Raw genomic sequence first — 23,982 nt, 5'->3', positions numbered from 1 at the left:
CGCCCACCATCCTTATCTCTAGTATTTGTGCAAAACTCCTCCTCAGACATGGTTTCCCATCATCACAATAAACAGAAATGGCGTGAGTGGTTCCTTACCTCATACATCTCTTATTTCACCATTAGATATGCTTAATGGGTGGAAATCTGTGAGTTTTTCCAGCTGGAGTCTCATTTGCATTGCTTACTCATGGAAGTCTATGCAAAATCACTACAGCCTGATAGGATGAAAGCCAACATGTAAAAGACTGTGAAGCAGCTCACATGTTGGAAATGTTTCTATTCACACTCTCTCCTTACTCTTCTTGTTGCCCTGACATAAACTGACATTGTGGATGGCGCAAAATATCTTTAGCTGTCAAAATAAATCAAGGTTGAAACTTCAAAGCATATTTCTCTAGGCCTAATGTTTGGAAGAAACTGTTTTGTCACTCAAGATCAAATAAACTCTGTTTCGTCTGGAGGCGTTTAGTGTAAAAAGGAAGATGGTTGCGAGTGGTGTCAGGCAATGTTACTGTGAGAGATACTGTGAGAAGTGAGTTCTGTTTGAAGAATTAACAACAAGAGACAAAATGACTGGAAAGCTGAAACCAATGCTACATTTTCAGTAGTTTTATTGAAAAATGCCTCTTCTGTTTCAGAAATAAATAAGAAAATAAGGCTGTGTGGAATTCACAAAATGTGCAGTTAAAAAAAGCAAAGCAATTCTATGTCCATAGTCTTGCAACCAAATCCAAACTGCATTGATAGAAAACAACAACTATATTCTGACTTAGAAATCCTAGGTAAATATACAACACAAACATGCAATTCCACCTTTGGTAACAAAACAAAATTAAAATTAAAAAAAAGTTTGGTTTGTTACAATGAATCAGATTATCATTTGGTTTAAAGGCCTAACAAAACATCACAACGAACAAATCTTTGGAGATCAAATTAATTGTCCTTATTTTTTAACCGTTGGGAGTATCTGAAACAGCTTTACATACTGAAGTTTGACAAAAACAACATGGATAGTCTGAAAGTGTTTAAAAACATACAGCACACACTGTACTTTCTTTGACATACTTTCTGCTGGTTTTCACATGATTAGTGCATTACACATTGGAGTCCGATAAACACTTGCAGTTATATTACAAGCAGACACTTAAAGGGAACACTTAGCAAGCACACAGGTTTGTAGTGAACGAACATGTAAGTTTGTATTCATCTTGCTAAACTTTCTCATGTCAAAAAAATATATGTTCAATATAGCCGCGGGTATCAAACCCATATAAGTAATAGTTTTGTACAAGAACCACTTCATCGTCACATACGCGATCATGGAAGTTATTTCAATATTACACTTTCTGAGAACTCCTTATTGTAGCTATGATGCTATTGTTTCTGTATTGTCTTGTGGTAGCGATCTCTTTCCTCGTTGGATTCGTGAGTAACCGGGTGATTGTATTGCCTCAGACTCTCCAGCTGGCTCCACAGATATAGACTCTACCTCAGGTGCAGGCTGGTAGTTGTTGGCTAGAGAAATATTCGGGACGGCCAATCAAAAAAAAGGGTTTCTTCTACAACTTTTCACATGCACAATTTAAATTATATTGCACTTTGGAATTTCAAACAAATACCTTGTGTCAAACTAGAGCATCCTATAAAGTACCATAAAACCTAAATAAAAAATACCTGTTCCAAATGCGTTGATGACATTTACAATGAAATCCATCAAGCTTTTGGATAATAAGACGTAGTAAAATAACCAGCTCATACTACAAAGAACACATGGAAATGGCAGGGGAGCTACATTTTAGCACTGATTTGGCCGAAGTACACAAAGAACATGAAGATTAAAAGTACAAATGGAACATGCTTCAGTCTGGACTAGAGCTGTCTAAGTCACGTTAGGCGTCGTGAAAAAAGGTTATGCTGGTGGTAAGTAAGCAGAGGGTTATGAGGCACAGGCTCAATACAGATGTTAACTTGATTTTTAGAGAAATGTCCTGGTTCATACAATCATTTACAAGGCACAAACAATTAGTTTTATTTACACATATCACCTCTAGATTAACATTACTTTCAGTTATGAAATCCTCTTTGTTAGTAGTTGTTTTGGGTGGTATTGTACATGCTCCTTCCTTTGTAGAAATGCTCAGTCTCTGTTTTTTGTTGGTTTTTTTCCCAACGGTTTAGGGTTTAAGATGCAAACAGGCCAGCAGGTTGCCATCACTGTAGCTTGTAGCTGTGAGATGATGTTAGTGCCAGTCCGCACTGTTCTGTTTTTTGTGTTTAGTGTTCAATAATTATGTCCATGGTGATTATCCTTACATGCCCCATAGCAAATGGGCAAACATCTCAGAAACAGGACTTCAAAGTGTAAGCGGCACAGTTGACTTAGAAGGTTTACTATGCCAAACCTGCAAACAGTTAAAGAGGGTGTGAGTTTACTCTGTGGAACAAAGTTATAAGCATCTTTTTTGATTTAATGTAAGTCATCATTAGCTAGAATGCTTTACATGCCAGTTTTAAAATTGTACATCAAATGTATGGAGGTATTGAAATATAGTGGCTCCTTACTGAACGTTCACAAACCCCTCCCCGAACAAATTGTTTTAATCTAGTTTACAGTAGCAAATAGTGTTGCCAGCTTGGCGACTTTCTCACTAGATTTAGTGACTTTTCAGACCCTCTTGGCGAATTTGTTTCTAAAAAGCAGGGATATATTATATTGTATATATTCATTTCCATGCATGTGCTTGCGCCACGAGCAGCAGGCAGTCAGCCGACACAGCCACTAAGCTTTATGCAAATTGTACCTGATGACATCACCAAAATGCAAATGAGCGTTCAACGTCATCTGGCGACTTTTTGGGACTTTTAGACTTTTAGAGCTAGTGCTAGCTACGTTCATCGGAAAAGAGTTTGCAACACTAGTAGCAACGTAAACTAAACATGGCTGACCTGTCAGTCACAAAAATCAATGGTCTCGGGCTACAAATGAGAATGTCTGAAATAAAAGACCTATTGTTTCAAAAATGACTAAGAATTGTGATGGTAAATCTGCCTTCGTTATCATGTTACACTGCGCGGGTGGTGCTCCGCGAACGCTCAGTTGAACTTTTTATGGAAATAAGGTACCGTATAACAGCTTTCTGTTCAAAAATCACTACTCTGGAACACTTACATTCATATCTCCATATATTATCAAAGAAAGAAGTAGTGCACTGAGTTAATAAAAATAAAAACAAATAAATTAGTCTGCATACACTTAGTCTTTTATGTAATGTAGTACCATGCAGGACCTAAACAGTGTTGAGTGTACCTGTGTATCCTTGTCCATTGTAAGGAATGCCAACACACTGAGAGGAGTCGCAATATCCAGGGGGTCCTGATGGTCCCCTCACACCTGGAGTACCCTGGCGCCCTGGGGGGCCACGAGGCCCAGGGGAGCCAGAAGCTCCTGGGGGTCCCGTTCTTGACTCTCCTGGTGGCCCTGCAAAGTGGAGAGAGGTGAGGAAGGCCAGTTTGAATATTCTCTGGAGCTCAGCACAAAAATCCACTGACATCACCCGTAAATCTTCAGTGGAAATGGTAGGGGTAACACGGGGCTGCAGCTCTGTAATTTGAAATTTTCAATGGCTCAATTAAAAAGCTTGACCAAGAAAAAAAAAGTCTGTGTGGAGTTAGCCGCCCCCCTCAGCCCCATCTGTCTAGACTTTAAAAACTCAGGATGGAATTTTCCCCCTCTCTCTTTTCTCTAACTTACTTAAGTGAACCCATGTGTTGTCAATGAAGGCACTGAAGAAAGCTCATTGTACAACAATCATATTCTCACATACATGCAAGCACACACACACACACACACACACACACACACACACACACACACACACACACACACACACACACACACACACACACACACACACACACACACACACACACACACACACACACACACACAACTGAGTCATCAGTGTGGACTTCCTTCCATTGGTTGTTTCTCACTTCATTCACAGAAACAAACATATCTGTGTTTGGTGTTGTGGGGTCAACATCAATAGAAGGTTCCTGTTGTTCCCTTGGGAAAGGATATGTTCTATAATCGTGAGCTTTTTAGAGAAACTGAGCAACTGAGGAAAGGCTATGGCAATTGTTTATAAAAATGCATCATGACCATGTCGGAAGACGGCCTGAAGATCGTCTAAACTCCAGACAGAAATTCTCTCCTTAATGATGAACGTAAATACCTTCCATTTACTGTATGATATTTCACATGTGCACAGTGTTTGGCAAAGCTCAATATACATGAGACATAAATCCTTATAGAAGGAAAGTATGTGAATATGTTTGGGGTCCCTCCAAAGAATTTATGCATTGCAGCTGCCCAAACGAAGGTGCCTGAGACACAAATACTGCAGGTAAATTCTGGCCTCTGGTTAGAATGCGTCATTTTAATTGGACCAATGGGAGTACTGTGTCCTAGAAAGGTCCACAAAAGTAAAAAAAAAAAAAAAAAAACTCACTGAAACTGTTTTAGTGTAACCATAACGTTGTAAGAGAACATTGAGAGACCAGCAGACTGTCTGCAGAACAATGTTCAACACAAAATGTGGTCGCTTGTGTTCCTTGCCTCATTGTCATGGGAGAGTTGATAAAAGATGGATTATTATAACCAAGAAATTGAGAACCATCTGTATTACCTGGGGGCCCACTTGGACCTCTTTGTCCTCTGATGCCAGTTCCTGGAGATCCTCTCTCTCCCTTCTCTCCTGCCAAACCTAAATAAACCACAGAAAAGAGGAAAAATCACTTTCACACTAATAAAGCATGTTTTCTGAAAAATCACCAATATCTGGAATTGAGTAGAAAAGGAGATTCAGGATTGAATAATATTTTGTAACGCTAACTTCAATAATTTGTAGACTACACAAGGTAATTCAGTTACATTGTTATTCTGCTAATGTTGGACCAACCTTACAGTCTACACTCGATATCACCATGACCTTCATTAAATCATTGCTCACCATTTGCTTATTATTTCCCTGCTTGCTGCTTTGTAACTAACAACACTAACACTAACAAACATTCAGAATTAAAGTGCTCATATTATGCTCATTTTCAGGTTCATAATTGTATTTAGAGGTTATATTAGAATAGGTTTACATGGTGTAATTTTCAAAAAACACCATATTTTTGTTGTACTGCACATTGCTGCAGCTCCTCTTTTCACCCTGTGTGTTGAGCTCTCTGTTTTAGCTACCGAGTGAGGCATCTCACTTCTGTTCATCTTTGTTGGGAGTCGAACATACGCAGTACCTAGGTAAGGACTACCAGCCAGTCAGAAGCAGAGTATGAGGGAGTGCCATGCTAGCAGCTAGGCGAGCATTATAACGTGTGTTACAAAGTGATCCACGTTCGTCATGGAAGTAAAGGCTGAACTACAATAGAGTAGTTTGGAGCAGTTTGTGAACAGTGTTTTCTGTTGGAGATGGTAAGTGCCTTTGGGGTGGACTTTGGGCTTTTTCACTTTGTAAACCTATAACGTGCACATAAAAGATATATAACAAATCAAAGGAAAAGGAAAAAGCCAAAAAGCATAATATGAGCACTTTAAGATGAGAGAGAAATTACCTCTTTCTCCTGGACTTCCAGGTAAACCTGGGTTTCCAGGGAAACCAGTTCGACCAGTTTGTCCAGGCTCTCCGCGGGATCCCTCGTTGCCAGGAGGGCCGGGAGGACCGGCTGGCCCTGGAGTGTTGCTACGATAACCAGAAGGAATCTGGTTGAGCATCATGTCAACTCTGCTCATCTGACCTGCAAGAGAAGAACAAAATCAGTTGGAATCTGATTTGATTTTTGCTTTAACAGCTTCAAAATTCCCTTTAAAATAAAGAAATATTTCGCTCACTGTTCACAAGCTGTTCACAAACTTGTCTGGCAATGGAGCGCATCATGTTCTGGGACGCAAAGTCTCCCTGGGAAACAAAGACATTTTCATGAAGAGATGGCATTGCTTTTCCCATTGGTGATGTATTATAATTGGTATATGGTCATTTCATAAAACATAATACATACTCTCTCTCCTTTCTCTCCTTTAGGACCAACAGTCCCCTGTTAACGAGAAGAACAGTGTTAGAACAAGCAACAACCTTGTTCTCGCCCTCTCCTAAACATTGCTATGTGACCATTATTTGTGTCTTGGTATTCAGTACATACTGGGTTTCCTGTGTCTCCTTGTTTCCCTGGTTTTCCAGTCATTCCTGGTACACCTGGATTTCCAGGGCTTCCCTGAAAAGTACACAGAAAGAAAATTGTTTATTTCAAAGTACTGCACAGTAAACATAATTGCAACGTTTAACTTCTGCCCCCTGTTAACAGTTGTGTAACAAGCTTTACGTTGAGATCTATGTTTTGACAAATGCAGTGGGAGGGGGCGTGTGGCACCAGCTGCCCAGAACACTAAAGAGGAGATGGAAGCACACACATGACTAACGGCCAACCGGTATATGACGCGCACGCACACACACGCACACACACGCATGCACACACACACACACACACACACACACACACACGCTACACATCCGCCACCAGGCACTGCTAATGGGTCTTGGAGCACTCAGGATGGTATAGTGCGTGTAAATTCTATACTGGCATGTTGCCTGTTGGCATGATGGCTGGATTAAGTAGATTCAGACCTCCCCAAACCACAGAAGAAGAAAATGAGAGGCATGCACCATCCTCGTAACAGTGGAGGCGCTTACAGACTACATTCTGCTTTTTTTTTATGTGCTGTTCCAGCAGAGTGCATCTGTGGAGCCAGAGAAGTAATTGTTGCAGATATATCAGGAAAGAAGGCACGCTCCAAGGAATATTTATTTTGTTAGTTTCTGCAAAACACAAAGACACAGAAACACACACACACACACACACACACACACACACACACACACACACACACACACACACACACACACACACACACACACACACACACACACACACACACCACACACACTCACCATGGGCCCTGATGGGCCTCTGGGTCCAGATGGTCCCTCCTTTCCTGGTGGCCCCTATGTAGAAACAACATACAATCACACATGGGTTACAACACACTGGAGACCCCATTCATGCAATACATCAGTGTCATTACTTTATATTGGTTTCAGCCTCAAGTTTGTCTTTTATTTATAAATTAGTGGCTCAATTATTTTGGCTAATGCAAGTGAGAACATGCAGTACGACTGCAAAAACTACATGCCAGTTACTTCTGTACACGCTGAGCTAAGTGGGTGATCACATTAAAAACATGTGCTTAACTAAGTCTTGGATCCATTTGTAGGCTTTAAACACTGTGTGTATACTAAGCACGCCAGGAGGTAGATCTTACCCGCGCTCCGCTTGGTCCAACGGGGCCTAGAGGACCACGTTGCCCGGGAGGACCCTGGGAAAAAAAGCAGATACACTTAATCAAATGCTAATGATCAGGAACAACACATTTATATAGCTCCCTAATGCATCTGTTGAACTAGAATTTACAGACTGAAATCCTGCAGTTTCCCAGTTCTTTAGCCAAAGATAATATATCTTCTTGTTACTAAAAACTGGAACATTCCCTCTTGTCCCACAAATCTGAATAGACAGTGCTGTTATACAGTAATACGCTTTATTGTGTAAAGACAATGTGACCAATGAGTTATGAAGATCATAAGAACAAGACTTGCTCCTCTCCAGTTGAATGGTGGGAGTTGGCTGAATGAATTCAGATGGATGAATGAACGCTTGCTCAGCCAAGAAATGGCCATGTAATGCCAGCCCACTCAAAAATCCCCTGTATTGTAAAATCGGTTTAAGCTGAAATTAGAATCTGCTTCTGACTTAATAGAGCAGTGATGTCAATAACCCCAAAGAATTTTGAACTCTGAATGTTATGGTAATGGTAAGTCTGGTTTTATTTGACTTTCATTTTCATCCAACCCGTCCACAGAATGACATCTACTGTAAGTCAATTGCTCAAACTTCAGACACACTTAGTCTTTACCATGTCACGATCGTCTTCAATTACAAGGCTGGGGAAGAACCTGTTCCATTCCCTATTTCCCCTTTGGTAACAGGAGTCTACTCTGCGCTCCATAATAATTTAACTGCATCACTGGCCTTCTACTGTTTGTCAATCAAGAGGTTGATTCAGTGAGAGTGTGCGTCTCCCTGAGGATGGCATGGTAAACCTCCCACTCTGAGTGTGGTTTCAATCTCAGCATGTGGACCGAATCCAGGCTCCAGTAGCAACGCTGCTCTCTATGGGTAGTCTCCTGTTTCCTGTTCATAAACCACAAAATGAGAGGGGGAGTACTTACTTGCAAGCCAGGCAGGCCCTGGTCTCCAGAATCTCCCTTTGGTCCTTGGCGACCCTGAAGGTGGAGGAGGAAAAAAAAAGAGAGGTTTGCACAAAGCTTTAGCCTTTGTTTTATCATTTTTAGTCTGTGATTGTGATTGATTCCATGTTTTGACAAGAACATCTGCAGATAAGAAAATAAAGTAGCAGGCTATCTGGATAGAGGTAGATGGGAGTGTAATGTGTTTTGACTTTTTTGACAGCTGTAAATCCCACTCACTGGTGGATCTGCACCAAAGACACACAAACTGCACTTTTCTATCAGCATGAGCTCTAATCATTTGTGATGGTGTCTGTCATACACATTAAACTCCTTATCCCACAAATTCGTAACTATCTCTTCCCTGGCTGGACTTTTGTAGTGTAGATTAACTTACAGGTTCTCCGGGTAAAGACAGTCCGTTGGGGCCCTGTGGACCCGGTGGTCCCATTGAGCCTGGGGGTCCTGACTCACCGCGTGGACCCATTGGACCCTACAGCATTACCGGGACAAAAAGCAAATTTGTTTCATAGCCACGTTCTTACAAAAGAACAATGCTAGTCAGACTTTGTATTGCACAAAACCAACATCAACAGTGGAAATGGGTACTTGACAAAGACCCCCTTTAAATCAAGTTGATGAAAAATATAGGCTACAGTCAATAACCAAAGTCAGATGTGTGCAACTTGCTTTGCCTGATGGTGTAAGCCAACGTAAGGCTGTAGCAGTAATAGCTTCTGAATAACAATGGCAGAGAGAAGCGTGTGGATTTAGCATTATTGATCATGTCAGCAAGCTTCATTGGCTATGAACTGGTTCAATTTATGAAGTTACAAATTGTAACTTAATAAAGCAAAGCCTGTAAAAAAAGAAGATGTACTTAGTGATGTAAGGCGGTACTCACAGAGTTGCCGGGTTGTCCTCTATCTCCTCGTGGTCCTTTAGAACCTGGGCTTCCCTGGAAAAGCAAGGAGCCACAAACAGAGAGTGAGCGTAACAAAAGGAGCAGATTCTAAAATCCCTAAAACTCCACGTCGTCCTACCAAATCCACAGAGGGGCTTAGTGAAGCACACATATTCCAGACGTCTCCTTAATACTTTTTTCACTGTTGTTTTTCCAACAGGCATTTATCTTTTGACACTTCTTCCTGAGCCCACATTTCGTTGCATGCTACTAGTCTCATCCTCATCTGCTCTTTCCGAAGAAAAACAAAATACCACTTCTGATGCGAAGGACATCCTCAGTCTACTGAAGTTCAAACTGTATAGCAGGCAAATGTCACCTAGCTCATTATAGCTGCACAGTCATTGTAACACTAGCAGAGAAACGTATGGCATTATCATCATCATTATCAAAACAGACAGAGACAGAGGAGGTGAAAATAGAGGCGGACAGCAGACAAGGAACGATGATCGCGGGAATGTCTTTACCGAAGGTCCAGGAGGCCCCTGAGGGCCAATGCTGTCCTGTGTGCATGTGCAAGAGTGGGGAAGGGATGGACACTTGGCCTCATCTCTCTGAAAAGGAAGACAGAAGATGAAGAAATTAGAAAAGCATAAACATAAATGCACACACACATTTCACACCCACCCACTAATAACTGAGACCATGTCTTGGCAATCAGAATCAAAAAGGAATAAAAGAGAAAATCCTTTCTGTAATTTTGTGACAGCATCCTGGCAAACTGCGGTTTTGACTTCACTTGGAATTTAAGAAGAATTTTAGAAACCCAGTAAAGGTCATGATGGAACAGTGGTTCACGCAAAGTCAGTGTGGGGCTTTAAGACCAGATGCTCACTGACAGCTGCGAATTTTGTCCACATTTTTGGAAATGAGTCTTATAACAAGTTATATAACACTGCAATCATTGACGTGATGTATTAATATCTGATGCAGATTATAGATGAATTACTCTTAATTGGATAAATGTGCATGTGTCCGGTATTTACCGTACGGAATCAAAATAAATGTGATTTACTGTCTGCTCCATGGTCTAAAGGAGCACTTGTTCTCATGTAATTGGGAGATCATACTGGCAACAGTCCGATTAGCACAATTACATAGACAGGATACAAGGTTCAATTCAGTTCAGCTGAGGCACTCTCTTTTTAAACTGCAATCTCGTTATCAGCCTTGCATTTAGCCTAATGACTACATACCAGCATACATAAACATCTGAGAAGGTATGCATGTATACAGTATATGCATGGTTCTTCTACTTTTAATTCTAAGAACCAACATTGTTCATGGTCTTTTCAGCTACAAATGCAATTACACCTACATGTACATAAAAACGTGAAAGAAATCTGCTAGAATATCCCTTGAGTGCGCCTACAGATGGCCCTTTGACTTGACTCTGTCGTTAAATTATTCTAAAATGACACTTTTTCTTACTGTGGCGGGCAGGTCGCAGCATCTGTCTCGGCTGATCCAGCTCAAGCTGCAGATAATATCAAACATCTGGAGCTGGAACTACACAACAGAAGAATGGAAAAACATTGAGGGGTGTTACAAATGGCTCCAATTCTTGATTAAAATGCACATTGTTGAAAACAGAACAACATCAGTCCCTCAGAGAAATAGAAAGATGGAGGCTTTCACGCTTCCCAGCAGTCACTGGGTTAAAACTTAATCTGCATCTACGCACAAGAGGATTTGGATATTCATTCTTTCAAAAGTTGTTGGATATTCTTCCAAACATGCTTTTCCAAGCATTTAGCATTTTTCACAAGTTTCTTTTTTTCGCTTACTGTCGCGGACTGCCTCTTTCCACCTCCAGACTTGGCCAACTTGCCAAGCACTTCATAGCCGTCCAGTGTGATGTTGTTGGCCTCCTTGATGGGCTTCTCTGCCACCTCCTGGCAGTCTAGGTTGAGCTTGACATTCTCTGGAGAGATGCTGATATGGAGCTGCAGGAGGGAGAGGATAGAGAGAGGGCACAATTAACAAAACGTTCTTGTCTTCTCAATAAGCTGCCAGCCTTGTTGCAACACAATTACTTGGCAAAGAGTAGTAAGAACACTGGAGCTTTTGAAAAGCTGGGTTTGGCATTCATTTGTATTAAAAGGGCATGATTACCCCTTTAAAGAGAACCATAAAGCCGGGAAGAACTTCACTGAACCTTTTTAAACCATCTTGTCTAAAGCTCTTAAAGATGCTGATACTGTATTCCACATAATTGTGGAATGAAGTGTTTTGTCTTTGCAGAACCATGTTAATTATAGATTCTGATATTACCCCAGAGTGGTTACTGATTTGGCATGGGACTGCTGTTTGATGCCTCAACAGATGAATGGACCATAAAAAAGGAAATATACAACATTTGGCATTTCTATGCAGCTTTAAAGCTGTAGTCAGTGATTGTATAACAACACAGAATGACAAAGTGCCAGATTTCAAAGTTTCCTGAGAACCCTGCTCCACATCTTGAAGCAATATCATTTGCGGTATGCCATCAAACGTCCTACACTTTCCATACTTTCCCCTCACTGTTGCAAATTTTCCCCTGCTCAACAGTCAGACAAGCTTTCTTTATGTCAGGAAAAGCAAGCTACCATTTCTTTCTACAAAACCATACCAACCACAGACTAGGCCATAGTTGTTGGCAACCAATCACAAAATTACAGTTGACTTCCTTGGCAACAGAACAAACTATCTGGTGGACCACAAAGAGAGAGGGGTGTCATTCATCCCAGGGTCCTGGCATGGATATATTATACCATGATGCTCCTGAGGGCTTACCAAAACAGCTTTGGATGATATACTGGGATGGCAAATAATGAGCATGTATATATTACCTCACTGACCAATGAGTAAACACAATAAAAACACAGTAGTTACTGGAAAATAAGGCCTCAGAAAGCTTTCTAGTGACCACTGCTTCCCTCAGTTGATGGTATTTGCTGTTAAGTGATCCAGTCCTACTGCAGCGAAGTGTTGACAGATGAACAGTTTTCATTCATCAATTATTAAGATTTCACTGTGCTTCACTGTGTCAATACTCAGTCAGAGTCCATATGGTAAGATTTCAGACTAACAGTGTCCCCCGCTTCAATACACATATTTCCATGATTGCTATAAGATTACATCTTATTGTTCTTGGCTCTGTCCTGACTGTTCCTTCATTTCCATAATCCTGAACCTTAATTCCATGCATGCACTAATAATTAGGTGCGAGTCTTCTCTATAAAAAAAATGCATCCAGGATTAATTTAGCTTTTATTGAGCATGAAGGGAAATACATGATCATAATAGATGCAAACAGTGCTGTGACTGATCATGAAATCCCCAGTTGGGCTGATTATTTTCATTGTATCATTCTAGACGTGAAGCTGATCTGGCACCTGCGAACAGACAAGGCACTGTGGATTTCTTTGGTAAGAGACGTCAATATATAATTTCCTGTATTCCTGGTGTGTTTTTTAGGTTCAGTAAGTCTACTTGTCGTGCTCACAGAAAGAAGACGTCTTTGTGTCTCAAAGAAAGTCGTCACAAATGAAGAGTACAATGAGTGCAGTCAGTGGACAATTTGGCTAAAGCCTACCTCTCTGTCTTAATGAGGGCATGCGTATATTGGCACAGCCTTCCCAACAGAGTCCCTGAAAGGAAAGTTTGAAGGCTTGAGTTCAAGACTTTTTAAAGAACAATAGGGTTGGTGTATTTTTTTTTAGCATGGAGGCATACTACACTGTTCAGTGACTACAGGAACATACATACTCACACATCTACTAATGTAACTCTGAAGACATGACTATGGCTTGTGGAAAATGTCTTCTTCACTTCAGTTAACAGGGAAGTTCCCTCACCGGACTCCCACCCTTCGAGTGTGGGAGGGGATTCCCTAGTGGGCTAATGAGTGGCTAGCATCTGCTATAGTCATCTCTGAGAGCTTTCCCACATGTTCTATTAGAGGCAGACCACGACCTCTCCAGCCTGGGTTACTCTTTATTAACTAGCCTGAGGAGGAAAGCCAAAATCTGCAAGCACTCTTTAACCCAGCACTGTGGCATGAAAGGACATAACGTGCATTTAACACTTGACAATACATACACACTGCATTTCAAGTGGCACAAATTCTTCATGAAATTAAATTAAGACTTGAGGTTTGTAAAAATTAACTGCCAGGAAAAGCCATGATTAAAGGCAACGAATATGCAGTATCAAACAAATCGTAGTACTGCTAGTACTATATGAAGATATACTGGAATGGTTGGTAGTTGGAGCTGAAACGATAAGTAGATTAATAGATTACGCAATTGACAGTAAATGGATTATGTGATTGACAGAAAATGAATTGGCAACAATTTGATTGCGGATTGATTTAAGTACCTTTTAAGCAAAAATGGCAAAATTTCACAGGTCCCAACTTCTCACATGTACATAATTTCCTGTTTCTTAGTCTTATATCATAATGCATTAAATATCTTTGAATTTTGGACTGTTGGACGTACAAAACAAGGCATTTGAAGATGTCACTATGATCTTTGGGAACATGTGACAGGCATTTATTTTTACAATTGGCTGACATTTTAGAGATGAAATAATTATTTAATTAATTAATGAAGAAAATCTGTAAATTAATTAATAATGAAATTAGTTGAAGCTTTACTACTTTAGCCTAAACCTCAAAGATCAACATGGGAGTTTATTGGGTTTTGTTTTGTTTATCTTCACACATGGACAATTAAGCCCAACTGCCATTTGTGACAACCATCATCATTGGTCACTCTGGTTTCAGCACAGACAAACACACACTTTATTACAGAGGTCACTCTGTAATAGCCACAGACAAAGTGTTGGGAAACCACAGACAACATGTAAACACACACCAGCACAGCTGTTCAGCAATGGCACTTACTCAGCAGACCAGTAAATAAGCAGCTAGGTAGACCGCTGCAGACTCGCCAGCTCATGGAACAACAACTACTGCACCACAAACTAGCCACCCTGTGTACATTCAGACTACAGTCTCCACCATGGCCACAGACTGGAGAACACACACACACACACACACACACACACACACACACACACACACACACGCTGCTGTCCAACTAGACCAGCAGTGATGTCATTTAGATCTACTTCCTGACCCAACATTATTCATTCATGAAGTTACCCTACAATTAGTGTGTAGATGCTAAACGGTCAAACTGAAAAGCCATATACAGTACGCTGTGATCTGGGAGCCAATATATCGCTCGCATCACTTCCTATTACTTTGTAATATCAGGAAGTGAGCGAACTTTGATGTCAGATAAGACCCATGTCCTCTGGAACAAAGTAAAATGCAATTGGACGTGACTTTTAGTACATTGCAACCAGTCGTTTTTGCAGAGATGAATCAAGTATCTTAAGTCATTCAAGTTTGGTATGAAAATATACTGTACTTCATTGTTCTAGTCTCTACACCCTACTGTAGTGGAACATAACAGAGGATGTTTTATATTCGCTGCTGCTTTGAGTTGGATTTAAAGGCATTTGATGTCTCTTTTTACGTCTTCCTGTGGCCACAAGGGACTGCATACTATACAAATGCTGTTTACAGTTGTAAGCTTGGAATGTGGGCATAATGTAGTGGTTAAACCACTGAAAAGAAACAGAGGCTGCAACAACACCACTGTAAGTGATTACTTCAACTTAGATGAAGGTTTTGACAGATCTTTTGAAGAGTAGTTATAATAGTAGTAGTAATAAATACTTCCCAAAGGGAGATTAATCTTAATTTCTTTCATGAAAGACAGAGCCGCTGATGGAATGGATTAATTTCAGAGTCAAGAAAATGTATCATCGGGACAGTTCAAAACATCTGGATTTAACCTTTTAATCCATTGCTTACGATGTGTGCTATTCATGTGACCACAACTAAGTGTCCTTAATCCATCTCTACAGTCTAATCCCCTTTATTATTAGAGCTTCAGCAATAAGTTTAAAGGGACACTCCACCAATTCAACTTGTAAAGTTCATTGTACTCGTCCTGGTCAGTGCTACTCAGCCTGTGAAAACAGCTATGTAATGTCTTCTGTGGCTCTTTGTCAAGTCTAAAAACCTAACCCTGACAATGTTACCAGGGTTATGTCAGACTGGGCTTGAAACTTCAAATGTATACTCTAACAGAAATCCTCAGTTACAAACTGTGACATGGAGTGTGAAAGACGGGGGTGTTTACCACTAACAAACTATGCTATTGAGTTATATTATGGGAAATGTAGGATCCAGTACTTTCGGAGATTAAGCCATAGTAGGGACTAAAAGACAGGATATTCTGGCCACAGTTGCATTGCTTTTCTGTATACTAAATCTCTGGAGAACATACTTAAAGAAATACCATATAATCTTCTTATTTAGTAACAAATATACAGACTTTAGATTCTATTCTTGAAATGCTTTATGCCATTTTTTAATCAAACTCAAACTGAACCCAAATTAAAATAGATCCCTTCCCCTGACTGGTGATACAGTTAGGGGCAGACTGGTTTGGAATTCACTTAACAACTACCAGGATAGTCTCCAGTCTTGATGGAAGCCTGACCACATCAAGACTGGAGACTAACCTGGTAGTTGTTAAGTGAATTCCAAACCAGTCTGCCCCTAACCGTAGCACCAGTCAGGGTTATGCTGGGTCACTGAGGTATCATAATGTCCCTCCAACCTCTCTTTAAATTTGTTTATAGCCTCCACCACCCATTCATCAAATTAACTTTAAAAAAAACAAAGTTTAATGACAAATCATAAAAAGGGGCCCAAAAACCTCTTCGACACTCTGAGATGGATAGCAGGGAACTTTTGACAGTGAACACGATACAGCTGCATAGCATCGGCTGTTTGTCAATATCACATTAAAAGGTAATTCAGCCAACTTAAATGAAGCATAAAAGTCACACCGAGACATATGAAATTATTTTAAACCAATATATGTGAAAGGAGTGTGAAAAGAATGAAAACAATCTTCTGTATGTAAAAGGATCTAAAAAGGATAATCAGCCCATAGGTGACCACAAAAGCTTCCCAGTGTTTCCTATTAAAGCCAGACTTAAATAATATCACTATGTGGTCCAGAATCATGCATTGTGTTTACCTTGTGGAAGCTCCCATGGAAAACCCGCTTCACTTGCTCCTCATTAAACGTGGCTCTCTGGATCTCTCCTCGGGTGTCCTTGTTGTAGAACGTGATTGTTTTGCTGGAAGCTGAAAAGAGAAGAGCCTTTGATGAATCCCTGACAGTGTGTTACGATGCGGTGGCACGCAAAGCACAGACAGGACTATAGAGAACACATGGTTGTAGAGAGCAGAGAGGAATAAAGGGAAGGCTAGAAGGGATTAGGTGCATGCCCGTAATTGTTTGCTAGCATTTACCACGTGCATAAGCACACATTTGTAAGAGATACTTATTTAAAAATTAGGGCTTTCTATTAGAGAATAAAAAGGTCGAGCCAAATCCAAAATCAGAATGTAATTCAGGGCAGTGGTTATATTTCCTTCAATGCTTCCAATGCCTTATTTACTACCTATCGTATCTGACAAAGATGAATTCGTTTTGGCTGCCTGTAAATTAAGTAACAGAGAGAAAGAAAGCAGCCTAAGATGTTAATAATGAGTTTACAGCTGTGTATATGTTGGGTAAGGTACAGCAGCTTCCCCCTCCAGCTGAGGGCCACAACAGGATGTGAGGCTTACGGTTGACGGTGACCCCGACCTCAGGGTTGTTGTTTTTGTCTGCAATCTGCCAGATATCAAAGGGTTCAGAGGCTGTGTCGGGCAGCAAGCGGAAGAGCAGGATGATGGTGTAGGATGGGGGAAGACCCTCTGGATGGATCTCCCTGTTAGCGTTGAAAACATACATTGTGATAAGTCATGAGTCAGAGCTGTGTCCTCATCACACTAGCAGTCAGAATATCAATGTTAGAAATGAATACCAAGACCATTGAGTCTTGCTACAATGATACAGCACCCATTCTGTCACATCAGCTACAGAACCTGTAAATGATTGCCAGTATTTCCGCTGGCCTTGCAGAAATTGCCCACATATTGAAAGTATTTTCTGTCCCCTCTCCTTTAATGCAGTTCAAAGTGTTTCCATTTGTGCACATTATGGCAATGGCTGCGCTCAGGCACACAAAGTATGCATCATTATAAACATATTAACAAAGTATGCTGAAGACGTTTGGATACTTCCTCCGTTCTGCAATTGCCTAACACCAATTAATTGAGGCCCGATAAAGGGATAAAGCTCTTGACTCAGGGGTGATTTGTTTGCTCCCAGCATGACATTGGTGGGAGGAGGGCCTGGTCCAGGAACTTTATAATTCTATGACCACGTTTTGTTGTTGCTGCTAGCACCTTATATTCCACAAGCTGCAACAAACAGGGCTGTGGGCTCATTGCCAAAGGCCACTGGGGAAACCCCTATGACTACAGAGGCTATTGAACATTATTATAAATAATGGCCGTGGGCTGGGCATGATTAGTATTTCACAGGCAATAAGGCCAATAGGCTGGGAAAATGCACATAGTGAGACTCAAACTCCCTCTGTTTGACACATAAAAATACACTTTAGTCTCTTACTTGGTGGGCTGGTTTAGGAAGGAATCCTTGTGCAGCCTGTAGGCAATGTAGCTGTTGAAAGAGCCCGTCTCCATGGACACACCGTTTAGGGCAGCGAATGTCCGGTCTGTGATATTGAAAGCTTCCAGCATTCTGAAGCCTGAAAGGGATAGAAACAAGAGACGTGTTGAGAGCATAGAAATAGCAAAACCTTCTTATAGCGTAGCATAATAGCTAATGCCAACAAGCTCTGAGGGATTGGTTCATGTGCAAGGTCTAAGGTGATTCTGTATGCTTACCAGGTGTTGTGAACCCATTGATGTAGATCAGAGGGCAAGCTGAAACAGGAAAACAAGTTGTAAAGGGTTGGAAAAACAGATTAATGCTTAAAGAAAGTGATTCATGTCTGTTTGTACATTTCCTGGCAAAAGATTAGCTGAAATGTGTGGCAATGGGTGAGCTTCCTGTTACCTCTGCAGGTGCACTAATCAACCACAACAGAAGTTACAAAAAAGTAAAATAAGTAAAAGAGTTAAAAAAAACTAAAAAAAGTCTTGGAATTCAGAATTACTAAACTATAATGTGGCTTTGTGATATATTAATGTCTGCCTTACTGGAAGTGGCTGTTTCACAGATAAAGGTGATCAGGTTGTCCTGGATCTTGGCAAAAGCGTCATAGTCGTCCACCACAAACACATGTCTCTCACTGGGCTTGCTGCCGATAACTCTCAACTCTGTCATGTCCACATCGGCCACTCCAACCACAAACACACTGTAGCCTGTGGGGGCAAAAACACAAAGACAATTGTTAAGCTTCCAATAACTGTGGGCAGTTTTATCAGTGCAGGGGTTATTAAATTACAGTTTATTAAATCAGCCATAAAACTGTGGCTCTGTTGAAGGAAATTGAAGTTTGGGAGAAAACATGAAAATGAATAGCTTCAAAACATACAATGCACACCAAAATGAAAATGATTAATAATGCCACACATACCAGAATGCTGCAGTTTTTCTGCACTCTTCTTGACTTCATCCTGGGAGCGTCCATCTGTTACCACCACCAGCACCTTCGGGACGTTCTTCCTCATGCCACTGTCTGAGGTGAACACCTTCTCATAAACATGCTTCAGAGCGACGCCTGGGTAAAGGAGGAGGATGAGAAGAAGGGGAGAGGACAAAGAACATCAAATCTGAAGAATTCATCTTCTTTTTAACACTTTGTTTGCTAAAACACCACTCAGTGGTGTACCTGTCTTGGTGTTGCCTCCTCTGTAGCGCACAGCCTGCAAAGCTGATATCACTATGCCCTTGTCGTGGTAGGTGTTCAGCTTGAACTCTGTCTTGGCGTCATCACTGAACTGCACAAATGAAACCTGTTCAAAGAGAACAAAAAATGAGTGATAATGACTGATATTTAAACAAAATACCTTTTGCAAAACATGCATAAGGTAAATTTGTCTGTACAGAGAAATAATAATGAAAGGCAGCACCACGATTTATGCTGACCTGCATGCCATCATGGCTGATGACATCAAAGGCTCCAGTCATGCTTTTGACAAACTGGATGACCTTGTTGAAGCTATCATCTCCAATACTCCAGGAACCATCGATGAGGAAGACCAAGTCTGCCTTGGCACCTTTGCACACTGTGGCGCATGTAAAATGATGTCAATGTAAAGCCTTAATGTCAGCTAAACCATAAGAATTATTGTTTCAGCACACAGATGCAAAAGTTAAAGCTCCCCTCACCATCTAGTGCAGGGGGGAATGACACTGGAGGAGGGGGGGGGAGGCTCGGTTGGCACCTCTGTTGGTTTGGGCACTGCAAGACCAAAACAGAAACACACGGACAACATTTGAATGGTCATACTACACTGTGGGTGGTGGGGGGCATATTTGTGTAACGCAAAATAAATTGGAGGTTCCAGTAACTTTTACCAATAGGCTTAATAATGTGACATCACTGTCCTCTCACACATTAGCATTAAACTGGCGTAGAGGGTGTCATCTTACATGTCCTCTCCTTTACTTTGACTCCAGGTCCCTCCAGGTTGGGTGTTTGGGTGTACACTGTGGCTTCGTAGAGAGAGTCAGGGGTCAAGCCATCAAAGCAGTGACTACTCTCCGAGCCTCTGACTGTGATCTCCGTAGCTCCGGTCTTGGAGGCTAGCGGAGAGGAAAGAAAGAAAGAAGAGAACACAGATTAGACAGATTCAGGTTGCAGTAATCTAACAAATTCAAAGTCTACGTCAACAAGGCCTTTATAGTGCGTAATTGAGTAAAGCACTTACAGTCAATAGGATTGACTTTGAGTCTGTAGGAGGTGGCTGCTCTGTGAGGGGTCCATCGGATGCAAAAGGACTCATAGCCAACATTGTAGGTGGTGAGGTCTGTCACATTCAGGTACACTAAAGGGAAGCGGTATTCTTAGTATTCGAAGTATTCTTAGTAGCTGTATTCTTTCACAAAACGTTTTTGCAAGATTGATTGATTGATGAATTGGCAGTAAAAACTAGATTAATCCATTTAATTTTGTGCAGATAAACCTGTGAACTAATAATGAATAGCCTCATCAGCTTACATGTGGTGCCTTGTCCAATTAGAGGCGCGCTGAGGCCTGTGTCGTACTGTGCCAGCACCTTCAGGTCATAGGTGGTTCCAGGTTTCAGGTTATGCAGTTGGTGGGAGGTCACGTCTCCAGCAAAGACCTCCAAGGACTCATCGGAGCCTGAAAGGAGACATAAACATAACATGTTTCCATATGTGTTTATATTAAAAAGAAAGTCCCTCTGATTTTATAAATGTTACTTGATAAACCATTAAAACATATTTTCTCAGTAACTAACATATTTATTCCCATAACAACCTGTCCATATACCTTCAGGCTGGTAGATAATCTTGTATCCGTTAACCCTGGAGGGGGCGGGGTCCCAGGACACTCTGAAGCGGGTGTACCATTCGTCAGAAACAAGAAGGTTCCTGGGGCCGAGCATACCAACTGTAGAAAACAAGATGGGACAGCACAGTCAAAACAGGCTTCTTTTCATTGCAATGGGATGGAATTTCAGTGTGTAAAGCATTGTCAGCTGGGTAATTACTGTATAATAGCTTATTGCTCATAATGACTTGTCAATTATGGTTGAAATATCTTAACATTATCAAGAGGATAATAAATCAAACATATCAGAGAGATCACAAAAAAAAAAAAAAAAAAAAAAAAAAAAGCAGCTGCCTCAAGGAGTGGAGTGGCATTACGATATGTAATAGAGCTTCTTTTGTTTGAAAGGCAAAATTAGGCAGACACTGGAAGCATGAGATCTCTCTTACTGGAGCACAGCCAGTTAATTATTATCTGGCAAAGGCTCTTGGTGCGTTTGGCCTTCATGAAAAGTCAATAATTTCACGTATTCCTCTTTAGTGCAATGGTTAAGGATCTTAATCATTGGATCAGTCCATACAGATTTCCTGCTGTGGATTCCTCACTCTGGTGTGTGCATGTGTGTGTGCAGTACTGCATGATATCCTTAATACTTGTCTGTCAGTTTGCTTAGTTGCATGTCCTTAAATGATCTCTGCATTAGTTGAAACACACAGAAGGCACTGATTAAATAGTTCATACCTGTGCGTCCATCTCCTTCCAGCTGTCCTCCTGCTCCATCCGCATACAAGGCAGTCACTCTGATGTTATAAGGAGTGTCTGGATCCAGGTTCTGTAGAATCACATTGTTTCGGTTTCCTGGTACTACAGTCTGTAAGACATATCACATATCACATAAATAAAAGGATTAATACAAGAACAAATCAAGAGCATATTAGGGATATATTTGTATTAGTTACTCAGAAAAGTTGTTTATCATTTAGGACTATAGGCAAACATTGGATAATTGCCACTCTAACAAGAGAATTTATTAAACCATAAGCAACAGTGGAATTATGTGGAATTATAAACATGTTTACAAATTCCTCGATGGGGTCTCCTGTGGTCTGGGCATAGGTGATGCGGTATTGCGTTACAGGACCTTCGGCATGTTCCCAGCTCACAGAGAGGGTACTGGTGGTGGGGTCATATACACGCATGTTCCTTGGGCCACTGCGGGGCACTGAGCGAAGAAACGTGAAAAAAAATGTAATTGTTGATCACTGAAATACTTATACTAGATCTATACTTGCACTCTAAAAAGCATGATACATAAGGTCCATAGATTGTTTTTTCTACCCAAGGATGGTCTTTAAACACACTGGCCCGGGTTCTTACATGTCTTTCCGTTGTCACTGATAGTGGGTCCTTCGCCATCGCTATACAGGGCAACCACTCCAACATTGTAATCTGTATCTGGGAGCAGCTGCTGCAGCAGGGCCGTGGTGGTGGTCCCTGGTACCAAAACCTGCATGGAGAAACCGAGTATGTCAGGAATAGACACAATAGGCACTTTCAGTGCAGTATGTGTAAACTTGAGACTTAAACCTATCAGTAAAATAAAACAAAGATCATAGCAAATGTGTTTATTTTCTAAGAAACCTGAGCAATTTGTGTAAGGGTGCACAAGACCTTTCCCCTCTCCTGACAGCTGCTTGTGTTGTACACTCCCTCTGACACTCAACGGCCCCTTGATGTCAGCACTAAGTGAAAGGAAGAGCCTAATAATCCTTTGATGTGCGACAGCTGCAACGCTATTTAGTCTGACACTGACAACAGCTGATTATATACTGTAGGGGCCACCTCCTCCCCACTCTCTCTTTCTCTCTGTGGGTTAGTTATACCCCTTTCACACCAATGGCCACGGGACCAAAGGGACCAGGGTTATCTGACCTGTGTTCAGCCTTCTTTCAACAATTCAAACCAAGTCAGTCAACACCGGTTGATCCCTGGTCATGACAATTCAGATACGACCTGGGTCACAACCAGGGAGCAATGCATAGCGTGTGCAAATCCCATTGAAATCACCCCACGTCGATCAAGGTGGATTAACCCTTTTGAACACTAAGTCAACCCTTGTTGAGGCCACGATGTGAAAGGGGTTTTAGTTGGACAGAGTAAGGTCAGCACTCCTTGAGGGCTGGTGATAACCTCTGTGAGTGAGTGAGGAAGGGGGGGAGGGACGAACACTTGTGTGCGATGGAAATGGAGAAAGTGCGTGGTGAAGGGGGTTATGTGAGAGAGAGAGAACGCACCATGTGAGTGTTAGACCAGTAAATGGGTTGGTGAATCTGCTTAAAATCGTTTCATGGCACATTTGAATGCAACAATATCCTGTTGTCTACAGAAAGCTCCCATCCATGTCCATGTCAGAAATTTACTGAAGTGCTTGAGACTCTCCGTATAAAAAATAACATCACAGGCGACATCGGTAAAGCTGGTAATTCATGCTACAAATCTCCAGCTAGTGTTAAATTTGATGGTGGCAGCTGAAAAAGGCCACATTGCTGCACATCATTGGCTCCGGTGATGGAAAAAGGCCTGAGCCTGCCATAAATGTGCACATCTCTATCAATAAACCTGAATATGCCTCACTCTTCAAAGACCATGTTATTAGGATCTCAGCAAAGAAACGGTTCTCAATAGTCCAATCTTTCTGGCAGATGCTGGAGAGAGCTAATGGCGCCATGTCAAAGTAACACTTCAAAAGTTGCTTGTGGATTCTTTTTAGCTACCCAGAAATCCTGAAAATGTGGGCACACTGTTGCCAGATGCCACATATCGTGTCAAGAACGGGAGTTGCAATTTAATGAATGCTGACTTCGTTAAAATCTTTAGCGGTGCGTAAAAGAGAAGAACTCAGCAGGCAGTAACTGCACACATGCATGCGTGCAGTACAAACACTCACATATACGTAAACCATTTGGTGAACAGACTAATGGATGAGGCTGCTTTGATTCCTAATCACATGGTTAAACAGTAAACTGGTAGATAGATAGATATTTTAATTGGTTGTTGCTTGGGCAACATGTGCTCACACCTCCACACTGGTGTGCTCTAATTCTCCTCTTTTTTATCAAACCCTCAGTGTTTGTGTGTGTATAATGCATGATTTAAGGCCATAAGCAATAAAATGGTAACTGATGGGCTG

The 23,982-nt window shown here is 41.2% G+C and overlaps 1 protein-coding gene across 1 annotated transcript in view; it reads right to left on the bottom strand.

Annotated features, from left to right (window-relative positions):
• Nucleotides 1-630: 630 nt before the first annotated feature.
• col12a1a (collagen, type XII, alpha 1a) overlaps nt 631-23,982 on the bottom strand; it is a 56,229-nt gene continuing 32,877 nt past the window's right edge. The window contains 32 exon segments of the mRNA XM_028566331.1: nt 631-1,517; nt 3,310-3,480; nt 4,691-4,768; nt 5,622-5,804; nt 5,899-5,965; nt 6,066-6,101; nt 6,207-6,278; nt 7,013-7,066; nt 7,384-7,437; nt 8,351-8,404; nt 8,766-8,861; nt 9,273-9,326; nt 9,800-9,886; nt 10,764-10,841; nt 11,120-11,278; nt 16,448-16,557; nt 17,047-17,189; nt 17,936-18,074; nt 18,214-18,252; nt 18,529-18,693; nt 18,909-19,052; nt 19,164-19,287; nt 19,421-19,560; nt 19,664-19,701; nt 19,703-19,736; nt 19,928-20,080; nt 20,206-20,322; nt 20,496-20,642; nt 20,793-20,912; nt 21,534-21,663; nt 21,872-22,014; nt 22,170-22,299. Coding sequence (XP_028422132.1) covers nt 1,369-1,517; nt 3,310-3,480; nt 4,691-4,768; nt 5,622-5,804; nt 5,899-5,965; nt 6,066-6,101; nt 6,207-6,278; nt 7,013-7,066; nt 7,384-7,437; nt 8,351-8,404; nt 8,766-8,861; nt 9,273-9,326; nt 9,800-9,886; nt 10,764-10,841; nt 11,120-11,278; nt 16,448-16,557; nt 17,047-17,189; nt 17,936-18,074; nt 18,214-18,252; nt 18,529-18,693; nt 18,909-19,052; nt 19,164-19,287; nt 19,421-19,560; nt 19,664-19,701; nt 19,703-19,736; nt 19,928-20,080; nt 20,206-20,322; nt 20,496-20,642; nt 20,793-20,912; nt 21,534-21,663; nt 21,872-22,014; nt 22,170-22,299 — 3,408 coding nt within the window. The 3' untranslated portion in view covers nt 631-1,368.

Source organism: Perca flavescens, chromosome 20, assembly GCF_004354835.1.
Source record: "Perca flavescens isolate YP-PL-M2 chromosome 20, PFLA_1.0, whole genome shotgun sequence".
Taxonomy (NCBI): domain Eukaryota; kingdom Metazoa; phylum Chordata; class Actinopteri; order Perciformes; family Percidae; genus Perca; species Perca flavescens.
This window is presented reverse-complemented; position numbering and strand designations above follow the sequence as displayed.